The following is a 14,768-nucleotide window of genomic DNA, read 5'->3' as shown; positions in this document are numbered from 1 at the left end:
CATTTATTTTTATATTCTATATTTCTGATTCTGGTTCTGGTTCTGTTTCTGTTCTGTTTCTGTTTCTTGAGAGTTCTGTTTCATACTGCCATTAATTGGTTTGGATTATGTTGCACTTGCTGGTGCCTGTGTCTGCTGCTTGAACTTCGTTGATTGTTTGTTTGTGGTTGGCTTGAAACACAAATTTGTAATAAAAATGTCTGCAAAAAGTTGGTCATCGAATTCTGCCATCTGTTCGTGTGTTCGCTTGTCTGTCTGTCTGTCTGCTTTGCTGTGTGTTTGGGGTGCACGTGTGTGGTACATCTTATCATTTAGTAGTTCCTTGTTAAGTTATTATAGTAATCAATGTGCCCAGTTTGGGACTTCTTGTCTAGCTTGGTAGGTGGTCTCCGAGGGCAACAGCAGTTGCATCAGTAGTCATGTATCATCTTATTTGCGCGCGTAAATCGTGTTTGTAAATCACTCATCTTTCACTCCGTCGTTTCATCGATTCTTAGCCTAAATCTAAGCAGCTTCTTTGGGGGGCATCCTCTGGGGGCATCTCGTTTCTCCTCATCCTATTGCTCCACATTGACCTTGGGCGTGGAGGTCAGAGTGGGCGTCTCGTTGGGCGGTATTATGTGTGGGGGGCTGGTGGGCGTGTTGGGCATGTGATCGTAAATGGCCTCGGCCTGGATATCCGGCTCGGCCTCGGACATGTGCAGTCGGTCATCCTCGTCCTCGGACTCCGAGAGCACCTCGATCTTGGGCTCCACTACAACGAGCTCAGATCCTGGCTGTGGTTCCGGCGGCTGGTCCTCGTCCACTTCCATGGGTCGATCGCTGCCATCGCTGGCCTCCGCATCGCTGCAACCATCACTGGTGGTGCCAGTGGTGTTCGTTGTGGTTGTGGTCGTCGCGGTGGTGTTGACCGTGGTGTTCATGGTCGAGTCCATGGCCTCGGCGGCCTGTTCCGCCGCCATGGCCGCCCTGATCTGCTGCGTCAGCTCCTGGTGCATACGCTGCTGCTGCTGCTCGTAGGTGAGCGGTTCAGTGCCCTCTGAACCGGCTCCCTCTTCGGACCCTGCCCCATCCACTGCCTCGCCCGACTCCCCAGCCTCTGCCTCCGCCTCTGCCCCATCTCCTCCTGCCCCCGTGGTGGTCTCCGCCACCATTGCGTCCCGTCGCTGCATGCACTTCTCCAGTGCCATCTTGAGTGTTTTACGTTTGCGCTGCTTTGCCGCCTCCTTGGTGGCGTTCATGACTACTGATGCCGCTGCTGTTGCGGCTGCTTCCTATGGTGAATGATTGTTGGCTGCCGCTGTTGCCGCTGCTGTTACCGCAGCTGCCGCCGCCAAGTGTGCTGGAGCAATTGTTGCCCCAGCCGCCAATCCGATTTCCTGCTTGTGCTCCCTGGCAATGTGACGGCGCACCGTGTTGTTCCGCGTGAAGGTCCGCTCGCAGAAGGGACATGGCACTCGGATGCCCTGGTGACGCTGCCGGATGTGTGCCCGCAGATTCGTCTCGTATCCGTACAGACGATCGCAGTAGAGACACTTCAGCTTCTTACCGTCGGCCGTGTTCACGCTGTTCTTGTTGTTCATCTTGGTCGCGTTCCATACGTTCAACATGTCCGCCGGCGCAATCGAGGCGGCCAGGTTGCTGGACAGCGTTCCGTCCGCCTTCAGGTTCTCCAGCAGGGCATTCGGTGTGGTCGACGAGGTGTTCGAGTTCGGCGGCGGTGGCGGTGAGTACTTCAAGTTCTCCAGCTTCACCCGCAGATCCTCGGCTCCGTTCTGTTCGTATCAAAATTGTAAATATTATTGTTCTAAGCCGTATCGCCTGTACTACTCACATCTGTAGACTCATCCATAAGCTCGCGGTCGTCGTCGTTAGCCTCATTGGCACTGCCATTGTTGCGCTCCGATTTCACAATGCGCTCCATGCTACTGGTGGCGTTTCCATTTCCCGCTGTGGTGCTGGGACTGTGGTTCTCGTAGCGACTGGGGAAGAATAGGAGAGTCAGTTTCAATACTTTGGGGGAAAGGACTTGGTGAACCCACCTGGACTGTGGCGATGCGCGTTCGGAGTGCATGGTGTCGGCCTCGGTGGGCGCCGTGGAGGAGGCGCTGGACGAGGGACGGTGGTACGGCGGCTTGTTAATGGGGCTGGGGCACTCGGAGGACTTGGAGCCATCTCGCAGTACGGAACCGCGCTGCTCCTGCTCGGAGTACGGACTGCGGACAATAGCCCTCTTGCGCGGAGGTTCGTAGTTAATAGGTCGGTAGATGGGCGGCACATGGGTGTAGCCCATTCCGGAAGAGGAACTGCTGCCACCCGGATGCATCAGGGAGTCGCACTCCTGTTTCAAGATGCCGGTGGATCCGCCCAAATGGTGAGCAGCGCCAGCGCCGCTTCCCAGGCTAATGGGTCCATTGTTGCCGCCACCACTGCCAACTCCGTTGCCACCGATTCCCACTGCGCCACCACCATTACCCGCTCCTCCGCTGTGGGGGCCGCCAATTCCTGCCGCTGTGCCGCTGATAATGTTGGTGCCGGCACTGCCGCATCTGTCCACGACATTCGCACTGGCCGCCAGGGTGCTCAGGCTACTGGCCGCCGCATTTGCAGCCGCCGCCATTCCTCCACCAGCTGCCATACCGGCCAAGCTCAACCCGTTGCCGATGCCCATGCCGGTCATGGAGTTGGCTCCCGTTACGCCTCCGCCCAGACCGATTCCGACTCCGCCGGGAACGATGCTGCTGCCGCCGCTCAGACTGTTCCTTATGCTCCGCCTGCCCGTCGGCGAGTCCAGCGGCGACAGGTCGCCCATGTGTTGTTGCGCTTGCTGCGCCGCCAGACGTCCCGTTTCCGTGGACAGACCTTTGACCTGCATTTGGGTGAAAGAACGAATTAAAAAGTACTCCAAAGTACCCAACCCAAATACGGCGAGCCTTTTCCGGTTGACCAAGCCCACGGCAACTCATTTAAATTCATTACGAACCTGCAAACTCTCGGCGGACTTGAGGAAACTGTTGAGCGCCTCCTGGGAGACGTGGACCTCGCCTTTGTACATGAACTCCAGAAGAGCGGCCATGTTGTCCGGCGTGGTCGCCTCCAGTATGATGACGCACTGGCCATTTGTGGGCGTGTTTTCGAACAGATCGGCGAACTTCTTTGAGCAGGCCGCCAATATAAGTTTGTGGGCTTTGAATACTACGCCTGAAATCGGACAAAGGTCACAAATGTGTTATTAAATAATAATACACTTGCATAAGCTTAAAGAACGGTATTTTTAGACTCTTATTCCATTCCTATTCTCAGCGAGCAGTCTATCTCCCTTTCCCAACTTGTTCGGCGCTTTCCGATTAAATCATCTGACTTTGGGACACACCACGACCCACAAAAGGTTGCCAACAGGTGGCGCCGAACCGCCAACCGAGACCTTGAACTCATAAAAAATCATGTCAAATATATACGGGCACTCGCACATAAACACGTACACGGAGGACAATAAAAGCCGCAGCAAGGAAATCATTTCCTCGCTCTTGACTACACAGACACAAAGGGAGCTTTTCATCTGCAACTCGCTCTCATTTCGGCATTTTCCTATGTGTGCGCTCTGTCTGAGTTATTATTCAACATCAATGTCGTCTTGGCTTGGTCTTGGTCTTGGTCTTGGCCTGCCAGTCCTTTGTGTCCTGGCTGGTAGTACCTGACACAGAAAAACCCACCCGGCGTATACGCAATGTGCGGAAAAGAAAATGGGGGTGGGTAAGCCAGCCACTCCGAAACTTGCTGTACTTCGATGTGCTCTTTGGTGCTGTGTGTATGTGTGTGTGTAGTCGTTTGGCTACAATTTTTCACGCTTTTCTTGTCTCTCTTTTGGGTTTTCCTTTTCATTCCATTCCATTTTTTTTTTGGGAGGCAGAGTGGGTGGGGAGTGACACAGAAGTTATGTCTTTTCTTTTATGGGGCACTTGTTGTGTTAGCTGCGAGCATTACTTAAGCCAAATTGAAACGATACTCGCACAGCGGTGTTTTGAGATAAATACAGAAAATATAGAGCGAAAGAGCGAACGACGGCGGCTAATATTTACCGCCGACATTGTTCATAAATACATTTCAAGTTTGACACTTTTTCACGTTGGCACTTTGGGAAATTTCTGTAGCAGCTGAAGCGTAAGCAAATGCATTAAGGCACTGCCCCACACAACAAATTCTCCTTTTTTCGGCTGGCTTATCGCGCAATGCAGTCAATTATTTCGTTGAATTTCAACCGAATTGTGTCAATTCTTGCCTCAGCGCTTGCCAGCTGATAAGCGCTGATAAGAAAACGCAGTTGGTGGGGCAAGGCAGGCGAGGAAACGAAGACGACATCAAGGTCAAAATCAAACGCATTGCTCGAGCCCCGAAAAAACCAACTAAACAAGCACTTTCGGAAGTGATTCAGGCGTACGCGGCGTATGCGCGATTTGCGTCGTCACTGATTAGCTCTTGGCAAAGAGGAATTATATAATCGGTTGATTAATACAGCAGACTACGCAAATTGCATTTAACATATGCCACACACCCTGTCCATTTGTTTCTTTGTTTACCCGAACGTCGAAAAAATATGAAAAAAACTTTTATTCGTTCTTGCGATTATATATCAGGCGTATTTTTTGCGTTATTTCGCTGGTTGGATTTTCTAACACTTGATACAACAGAAATTGGGTCACAATCACCACAATAAAAACGCAAAAAAAGGCACACACATATTACTATACAAATCCACTTTGATATGTCTGTATGGACTGGCCTTGATAAAGAAATGACATTGTGTGTGTGTATAATATATAGTATATTTATTTTCTATTGCTCGGCTTGTTTACGTTCTGTGTTTGCGTTCGTTTTTTCATTTACTCCGAAATTTGTTTTGATTTGGGGCTACTTTAGGGGTATTTTAGCTTTTATGCAGTTTGGCAATAACATCGACTCAAGTACCCATAGTTTTTCGAGCGTTTTACGGTCAGCAAACAATTAGTGATCTAATCTAATCAAATGAATAATGAAGAGACCATCAAGTTGTGTACTGGAAAAATATGCCGATTAGTGGAAAAAGTCGTCTGATTTCACATTTCCTTCTAAAGATAAAAGTCCCTCCAAAATCAAGTCAACCCCCAAACATCTAAATCTCTCCGTTTTGCAATCCCACATGTTACCCCATTTAAAAAATAGCCCAAGGCGAAGCAAATGTTCATTTGGCTAAAAATGCTCATTTCTCAAGTGTTAAACAGCTCCGAATGCCAAGCGAAAACTCAATGAATGCATCCTTTTCAATCGCAATAAGGAAAAATGAAAATTGTATAAAAAACGCAATTCGAAATATCCACATGAATATTAAAAACAATAAAAAACATACGTTGTTTGCCTTTGTTTTCGCAGACGGGCAAATATTTAATGCTTCATTGCCAAATGGACAAAAGAGTCGTGCGGAGCCAAATCAAACATAACAAATGCAGAATTTGGATGGACTCCATCTAAAAGCTGCTATCCCCAAAGAAATATTAAAAACCACAATTAAAAACAGTCAAAGCAGAGGGGTTAAAAGATGAAAACAAAAAAGTACTTGTGTGCTGGGGTGTAACGTTCAAAATTTTAATCAAAAGTAGTACCACTTCGATTGATATGAGTGACAACGGCAACCGAGGAACCGGAAGCCAAAAGGGTTTCAGGATTTGTCTAGGGTTATTTATTTTTTATGTTTACTTTTTTTCGATTGGGGAGGTGGTACTGTCTGCGTATGAACACCCAGCCATTCCGGAATCCCCTAATAATCCCAGTCAGCTCTGCTTTTCCCACTCATTCAATCAATGAAAAACAAAAATCCATACTTACGCACACATGGCGTATGGAAATGCTTAAAGTTCGCTGAAAATTCGTACTGAATTTAAAGCAGGCATCAAGCTGCTAAGTGAGTGGTTTTAAGCCAAGGTTAAGCTTGAAGAGAATATATAAAATGAGGGAGAACCCATAAAGTGCCATACATACCCTACATAATAATCATAAAAATAAGCCATCTTGGCTCCGACATATAAGCAGCCAAGAAAGCAACCGGCGACGAAAAATATTTAAGCCCAAATCAAAAGGGAAAGAAAATAAGGTTAACAAGGGTCCCAAAACAGACTGACACACACACACACACACATTCGGCGAAAAGGAGCTGCCAAATAACTGACCTCAGTCAAAAGCCCGAATAAATATATAGCAAACGTGCAAATAAAAGTATATACATTGTACATGTAAAGCCGCTATATAGGTTTGCCCGCATTTATTCGCCGTTTAATAAGCCGGCATAAAAACTGTAGTAAAAGGCCGTAAATGAACTAGCAGACAACAGGCGGGCTAGAAGCATCTGGGGGTTGGATTGGATGGTATGGGATGGTATGGGATGGATAGGATGGTACAGGATGGTGTATGATGGGTGGGATGTGGCTGACAGACGAGGACGAGACAAGCCATAAAAGCCACTTCCACTTCCGCGTCTCCATCAAACAGAGTCGGCAAAGAAGGCAAAAAGAAATCAATGTCTGATTCTCTGGCGCACCGGCTTATTAGCGGAAAATGAAAACATAAACATGAGCAGCAGCAGCAGGAAAATAAAAGGAAGCGAGTGGTAGCTAAACAAACATCTATCTAAGCGATGAGTACTTTGATTAATTCTACTGAAAATGCCATTAATGTAGCATAGACTTAACTGTCAGTTTAATAATCACTTACCATCGCAGGATAATATGACATCGGCCAGCAGATCCGATTTGAACAGGTTGGAGAATGTTATTGCCAAGTTAGACGAGAAACTGTTCCACTTGAGGCAGAACTGCTGCTGCGGATCCATGGTGCCAGCAGTGGTGCTATAGCCTTGTCCCGATCCGTGGCCGTATCTTTGTCCGTATCTCTGTCCGTATCGGTGTCCTTAGCACTCAGGATCCAAGCTGTGCGAACGGCGCCAGAACGGCGACAACGACGACGCTGCTTTCGACTTTTTCCAATGATTTTCGTATATTGATGATGGGGCTGATGGTGCTGCTGCTGTTTTTCAGCTGCTCTGCGAATTGATTTGTTTGTTTTCGTGTTGCCAAAATGGAATTTCGTGGAATTTTGTAGCTGCCAGCAGAGCATAAAAGCAATTCGGCCGCTGCAAATCCTTAGCCAAAGGGAATTTTGCAATTGTTTAGTTAATTTCTTGAGTGTCGTTCTCGTTACGTTCGCCGACTTCGGTGCGAATTGTTCCGGTTCTCTAATCACTTCCGCTGCTGCTTCAATCGTAGCTGATAAGTTTTTTCTCGGCGTTGGCATAGAAATTTAACCAGAGACTGTATGAGCACCGAATCTCAAAACTGAATCCGACTCCGAACACGCCAAATGCTGCAATGAGAATGACGAAAATGATATTGGGCGATTAGTTTCGTTTTCGATGCGTTTGACAGGGAGACCGATGACAAATCCAGTGCCTGCTTTCTGCCCTGGAAAATCCGAAGGTGATGCAGGTTGCAAAGGGCAATCCTTAAATCTACATATCTGTTGTACACGTACATACGAGTGTATATGTGCCCCCACCCAATCGAGTAGTTCCGAGAAATATGTTGCCCACAAACTCAAATTTCAAAAGTCATGCGAGGCATGCGGCTTTCTTGGCCAAAAGCTCAAACTGCATCGCATTTGTGTTGGTAACTCTATCTTTGGCCTGCAGCATTTCCGACCAATTTATTAGAAATTAATCGAGCATTTAGAAAGAAGCGAAAACGGCCCTGCGAAACGCCAAAAAAAAATAAAATCAAAAAACAAAACAAAAAAATCACAAGATATACGATTCAATTCTGGGAATTCTGGGCTGGCCAAGTCAAAAATGCCGCCGCTTCCAAAGGTTTTGATGCAACTCGCGTGAACACACAACTTTCTGATTCCTGACTCCTGCCTCCTCCGACTTTGGCCTCGTCTACGGTTTCTGCCCCCCACCATCATCCATTCTCGATTCCTGGAAACTGCAGGTGAGGCTGCCTTTCGTCGTTGCATGGGATGCGTTTGTTTTCTTCGAATTTGTTTAATCGTTAGAAAAATGCGGCCCGCAACTTTTGTGGAAGCTGCCAAGAGCAGTCGAGTCCTTCTTTTTTTCTCTTGACCATCAAAATCAACGGTTTCGTTTCGAGCGGAGAAAAAAAGGGGTATAAAAAAGATATCGGTAAAAAGCTATTAAGGAATTCCTGGGAAGTTTGCAGTTTTCGAGTCCGGCAACTGGAATTCACTCGCTGGCGTGCAAGGGAAAGCCAAAAGGATGCCCTTGGGGGATAAGAATGATTTAAAGATTGGGTGAAATTGATCGACATGATTCGGGCTTTATGGGGCAGTGCCAAAAGGTAGCTCTGCTCGAGCAGTTGCTCAATTTAATTCGCAAGATAGAACTTGAAATGCGATATAGTAAGTTTCTTTAATGCTGAACCAAGTCCCAAGTATTTCAGAAAAGGTAGGAATCCCAGAAAGCAAACCTCCCCCCTACTTCTTCCTCACACAAATAATCCAGATAACTTTTACTTGAACCATCTTTCGGCTTTAATTCCTGCAGAGCAGCAACCCCAACGTGCCTCCTGAAAAAACATCCTTGTTTCTGCACTTGGACAGCTTCTGGCTTCTGGCTTCTGGAGCTTCGGGCTCGACTGTACTTTGGAAACTTCCTACAGTACACGTATCCTAATGCCGCCATTGTTGTTGTTGTCAAAGGGGAATACGCAATGAAATTTACGCAGCTGCATTTGAAATGCTTTTTCAATTACACGAAATGCTCAGCTCAGCCAGCGTGAAAGGAGAACAGAGGAAAAAGCCCAGGCACAACAACTAGATCAAATAGTACACCGTATACCCGTCTTGTTCTCATCCAGATACTCGTACTGAGAGATACACAATACACATGCTCACACATACATGCAAATACGCATTTACTGAGAACGCACCTGAATGGCAGTCTCAAGGCGAAATCATAGCTCAGGTATCTGGTGGTAACCTATCTGCCTCCAAAACAAACAACAACAAAGGCCGCAGATATGTGCGAAAAGTACAAGAAAAAACCAGGCGTAAATCCTTTTCACAAACACAGATACATTAGGATATGCGTTCCAGGAACAACGCACACACAAACGAAATAAAAGCTGCTTTTTTGCTCCTCGGATTCGTCTTTGTGCTGGGCAGGAAGAGGCAGTATATAGGCAGTATATATCTGGATCGGGGACTTATAGCCCGAGGGGAGCTTGAGGGTTGATCCTCGGCTTTACTCCAAAATAGCAACGCACTTTCAGCAAAGCAAAAAAAGAGCAAATGGCGCAACTAATGCAGCGTATGAGTATCTTCTCGATAGTTCTGAGTCCAAAGCGGTCATAAGCAAAACAACTTGGAATTGCCATCATCGAAGCTCGAATGTTTAATTGTTATATTTTGTTGATTTGATGGCATTTCAACTAATTGACCTTGTGCACTATTTCAGCAAAACGTCAATTCGATTCCGTGATTCACATTTTTTGTGCGTTGAGTGCAGCATATCTCAAGTGGTCGGCTGCGAGCACACAGATACTTTTGTATCTTTGCGTATGTGGATACAACCACGCGTCTATTTTCGACTTGTCCGCTTTGAATGGCAATTAATTCCGGCAAATGACGCATATTATGAAACCACTTTGTCTTCTCTCTATCAAGCCACACAATGCAATCGGAAATGCCAAATGAAATATCTTGAGAACGATATAAGCCTTCGTCGCGGCATCCTGAAGATGCCAATTTGGTTGAGTAGCATAAATAGGAGGCATGCCAGAACCAAAATCCACAAAAGAGTTAGCAAGCGGCTTAAGCAATCCACCGCGTACTGCATATCGTGCGTCTTGAGGTCTCTTTCGTCATCGATAAAAAAAAGGTGTTGCGAAAAAATCATATCTAATACTTTGAAGTAAATTGAAAAGCCTACGTGTAGCAAAAGATTCGAATGCTGCTTGTTAATCTGTGTTCCTCTCAAATTGTGACCCTGATTCCTCTCGATTGCATTTTCCATAGACCGATAGCCCCTGCCATTGAGATTCAGTTAAGACAGGCGATGTGATAACATTACCGCATCGTATTACAAAAGTTGCCGATGACAGCTCGTGTGCAGAGCTAAGAAATCCGCTTGTCAGCACTTTGCCACTCCCCCTTTTATCTCGAGCTGATGGCTGTGACAGCTCTTGAACCAGAGATTTCGGCCGGGAACTCCCATCCATCCCATCCTTTCCTATCCTCGCCATCGGCCATAATATTACACATGTCCGCATAATGGCAAAACGCCGGCAGATGTGCAGTCTAGAGATCCAAGAATAAATGTCGCATAATTCACAGCGCCAGTTTGGGGAAATTGTGAAATACTTCGCCACGGGGGTCGGTGCACATCAAAGCGAGGGCTCTGCGTATTGCATAATGAAAGGAAGAGGGGCGTGGCAGGTCGGTGGGTTATCTCAGTTGGGGCATGAGCAGCACAGCGGGCGGAAGTCAGGTGCAACGGGCAAACAGCGAAATTGAGTAACTTCTGTGGCATTTCGCCTTTCCGCTTCGATTGGTTATCGTAGCCATAATTGCAGTGGGATTTCCGAAGGAAACTGGTTGATTGACTTAAAGCTAGAGTACTTTTCGAGCGGAATTTAAACTTAAGCTTGAACTCTGCCAGTAAACTTCATTCCACCCCCATTATTTTGTAAAATATAATTAACCTACTTTCCAATGAGACTGCCAGTGCCGTGATGGTAATTAGCTATGCAGGAAAATGCAGCCAACTTGAAATGCAGCTCCATGAAAAGCAAATGAGCTGCCATCAAAAGGGCCAAGCGAAGCAGTTAACACAAATACGGTTGACAGTCGGGCTAAAACGCTTCGCTGGGCAGCCGAAGAAAAAATCTTGAATGTTGTGTTAATGCAGCGCAAGTACAAACAATGTGTATCTTCAAGATACGCTTGCCTTGCCGCAATTACAAATTGTAATTTTTGGGTAGACGCCACAGCAACGAATGTGAGGTAAAAGATTCATATGGGTCCCCAAATTAATTACTGTTAGAGAAACATAATTAGGGGGAGACCAGATTGTGTTCTATTCCAAACTCACGGACATGATAACTTTGAACCCAGTTGTAAAACGCTTGGCTGACCACAGAAGGCATAGTTACCTGTAAGTAAAAAGAGAGAAACATTCCAAATTAGTTGATGAATTTATTTACAGGGATACAAATGTTGCTTATTTCTGCTGTATCAATCACAAACAGTTAATTACGATCAGTTAACTTGTCATTTGCGGCATGTTAATGACTTATTTTCGATGCGGCAGCAGAGTTTAGAGTTTATCTTTAATGGTGGGCTAAGTTACGTTTGAAATCGAACCCTCGGCCTCCGCGGGCTTTCAATCAAATGGAGAACAAGTCTCGATGGACAAGCGTAAAGTGGCAAAAACTGTAGTCCTTTTAACCCCTTGGTGGCTGAGGCGGTGGCGACTGCTCAAACCCAATTAAAAATGTCAAAAAATGGGAATACCTGTAGGTAGTTAGCAGTTAGCGCACGCAGTAAATATTCATCACGCCATGCCAACAAAGGGTTAAGGGATTGGTAGGTAGCTTGCTGGATGCAGAATGTTGGGTTCTGCCAACTCGAATCAAACATCCTGGCTCTGGAGCTCCAACTCCAACTCCAACTCCAACTCCAGCCTTGCCAGCCAGCGCGTCACACAGTTTAACTTTTCATTTGGCATTTCGTTCTTTTTTTTGCAGATGTGGGGATGCCGGGGGCCCCCAGGACACCCGCCCCCTCTCGAGTGTGGCGCCACTGCTTATCAGCATGAGACGCACACATGTCAGGACACAAAAACAGGAGCCGCACACGGAGCACCGAGAGTTAGTGGAATGCATTGTGGACGTTGGAACAATTGCGTTCTGTATGTTTTCGTGCCTCGTCAGCAAAATTAAAAAATAGATACGCAAACGTTGCCCTACAAAAGTGGTTGGGGCCTGGGCGGCTTTTCTGGGTGCGCCAAAGTTATGTGAAAGAAAAGTCATACTCCGCCTCCTCGGCGGACGCCACCCCAGTTCCACTCCACTCTGTGCCGAATTCAAATGTCACACAAGGATCGAAAGGTACGCATGGCCAGCTTTCTACTGTCCCAGTCTGCTTTCCCTGGTTTATTGCAAAAATACACAACAAGCTGGGGGAGAAGCGTGCAGTGGATTGGAGTGGAGTGGAGTGGACTATGGGCTGGTCCAAACAACAGCTGCTTGGCCAGTTTTTCGTCCTCTCTTCGCTTTTTTGGCACAGGGCAAATCTAATAGAAGTAACACACAGGAGCCGAACGAGCTGAATGCCTGGCCAGAAATGTCACTGGTCCAGGCCGATAACTATGGCCCAGCCACGCCCCCTCCGCCTCTTTCCACACACACTGGGCCGGCAGCAGACACCAACAGCGCCACAGGATGTGAATGGTCCAGGCCTCCAGTTGTTCCTCCTTTTTGGGTGGCTTTTTGTCTCGGTCTGGCCGAAAACAAAAAAAAAAACAAAAAACCAACCCCCCGTTTGCAGCATTGCGTGTGTATTTTTATTGTATATATCATTGATGAATTCGCCGATAACAAATCTCAATCAAATGTCAAAAAGGTAACTGGCAGGAACGTCCGAGCGATGGACAGACCAAGAACTCACCCTCCACCAAATTAGAGCCCCTCGTTGGCGATTTCCTACACGTTGTAATGTTGCAATTTTCACGCAGCCCACGCGTCGTATGCGCAATTGTTTTAAGCAATTCTGCAGATAGATCGAAAGTAGCCAGGAGTGGGAGGCCTGGTGGCTTCATCCTGACAGCTGCAGGTGGGCAATTGAAGAGGTGACCTCTACCACCCACTCAAACTCACTCCAATAGACAGCCTGGCGTGTGACAGCTCAAATTGTCATCTTGAATTCGAAAACTGTCAAACTTTTAAGGAAACCCTTCACAACCAAAGCTAAGCTGATTGGGGATCTACGAGGAATTGCATTTTGCAATACAATCATTCATGGGAAAATGTACAAAATTACAGATTTCACTGTCATATTGCCCTAGCAAATCATTAGCCTATCTGAAATCGAACCTTTTTAAGCCCGTTCCCATTCCTTCTGTTGTTTCATTCGCATCATCAGCAAATTAAATAAAGCTCAATGACAAACTTCATTAGCCAAAAGATCAACTGGCCAAATGGCGAACAACAAAAATAACAATTTGCCCACCCCTCGGAATAAATCCGTAAATACCCACGAGCCCTTCCCTCGCAATTTTTCCGGACGGAACCCCTTTTAGCCGGACTTTGTCCGGCGGTCAGAATGGCAAGCCAACGTTATGCCAGAAACTAAATTAAGATTGAAATGTAAAACTGAAAGCGTTTTACACAATTATTGAACGCTCGACGAGGATGCGCCGTGATGTCGACTCGGAAGTGTTATTGGGGAGGATAGGTGGTTTTTGGAAACAGGGAAAACCACTCTGGGAAAAAGTGCGAGCGGGGAAACTCCGCCTGTCGCGACATTTGACAGACAATTCACAGTGCGAGAATCATTCGAGTGCATAACTTACAATTCCGTAAATATAAATTTTCGATTGCCTGGTAACAGAAAGCAAAGCAACAAAAAAAAACGCCCATCGAGAGGATGGCAGAGTACGTGGACTAATGAAGGTTGTCCGGCCTCAAACTGCCGATTTGGAATTATCACTCCAGCATGCATTTTCTAAATGAAAACGGGCAGTGTATGGAAAGGAAAAGCGGGCAAAAAAGAAATGTATGGAAATTTCTGTTCAATCACAAATCCAATGATGTTCGCTTCGACGCATTTTGACATTCGGACAGGGCATGGAGGAGGCTTCCTCGACCACGTTTCCACTTCCTGGTTTGAGTCGCTTTGATGAATCTCACTGGCCCCAACGATTGTTGTTTGTTTGAAAGGCTTCGTTTTCGTTGTCCTTCCCCCTGTCATACTATATATGCATATAGTACCCCAGTCTACTATGCCTGCAGATTGGGCCTGCCTCCTTTTTGGGCCGATCCTTTGTCCCTCGCAGTGCATTGATTAGAATGTTTGGACTTGAGTACGTAAATATTTTTGCTTGCCTGTCAATTAGTACGTTAAGCTGCTGTTGTTTTGCACTCGGGGTAGTGGGGATCGGATTGGAATTACAAGTACCAAAGACTGTAGGCTTTTCATGGACTTTGCCTTGGTTTGGGGCCGCAGAATAAAATCAGCTTTGAAGTTGGCAAAAAGGTGAGCCGTGCCTGCAATTTAAATGCCGAAGATGTTGAAAGACATGTAACACGCATTTAAAGAACATCCAACCACATTTACTTGGTAATTTCAAAATGATTTCACATAATCAATAACCTTTTTCTTGGCAACTTTTTAGGCCTTCCTTTCTTTATCCCAAATCGCCTATATAAGCACCTGAAACACCTGAGCTCGCCCAACTTCTCCGGCCCCAAAGGACTACTCAAAAAGTCATTACTTTAATCGAATTGGCATTTCCCGAAATGAGCGTGGGCCGCAGCAGGACTCAACTGCAACGCCTCCTGCGAGCCCAAGAAGGATAACAACGAATTTCTCACAAACTTCCGATAGCGGAGGGTGCGAGGGTGCGAGGGTGAATGCAGAATGTCCGCCAAACATGCAATTAAGTCGTTAATACTTCATCGATTTAATACACGCGGACAGGAGCTGGATACAGGATCCAGGGGATACAG

At 46.5% G+C, this 14,768-nt stretch overlaps 1 protein-coding gene across 1 annotated transcript in view; it reads right to left on the bottom strand.

Annotated features, from left to right (window-relative positions):
• Positions 1-62: 62 nt before the first annotated feature.
• The window catches only part of LOC6542255 (zinc finger protein chinmo), a 39,339-nt gene continuing 24,633 nt past the window's right edge, over positions 63-14,768 (bottom strand). The window contains 5 exon segments of the mRNA XM_001968269.3: positions 63-1,775; positions 1,835-1,982; positions 2,043-2,869; positions 2,984-3,201; positions 6,742-7,389. Coding sequence (XP_001968305.2) covers positions 558-1,775; positions 1,835-1,982; positions 2,043-2,869; positions 2,984-3,201; positions 6,742-6,859 — 2,529 coding nt within the window. The 5' untranslated portion in view covers positions 6,860-7,389 and the 3' untranslated portion in view covers positions 63-557.

This window comes from Drosophila erecta, unplaced genomic scaffold (assembly GCF_003286155.1).
Source record: "Drosophila erecta strain 14021-0224.00,06,07 unplaced genomic scaffold, DereRS2 tig00000055-arrow-pilon, whole genome shotgun sequence".
NCBI lineage: Eukaryota > Metazoa > Arthropoda > Insecta > Diptera > Drosophilidae > Drosophila > Drosophila erecta.
Note: the sequence above shows the minus strand (reverse complement) of the source record. Positions and strands in the feature narration are given on the sequence as shown.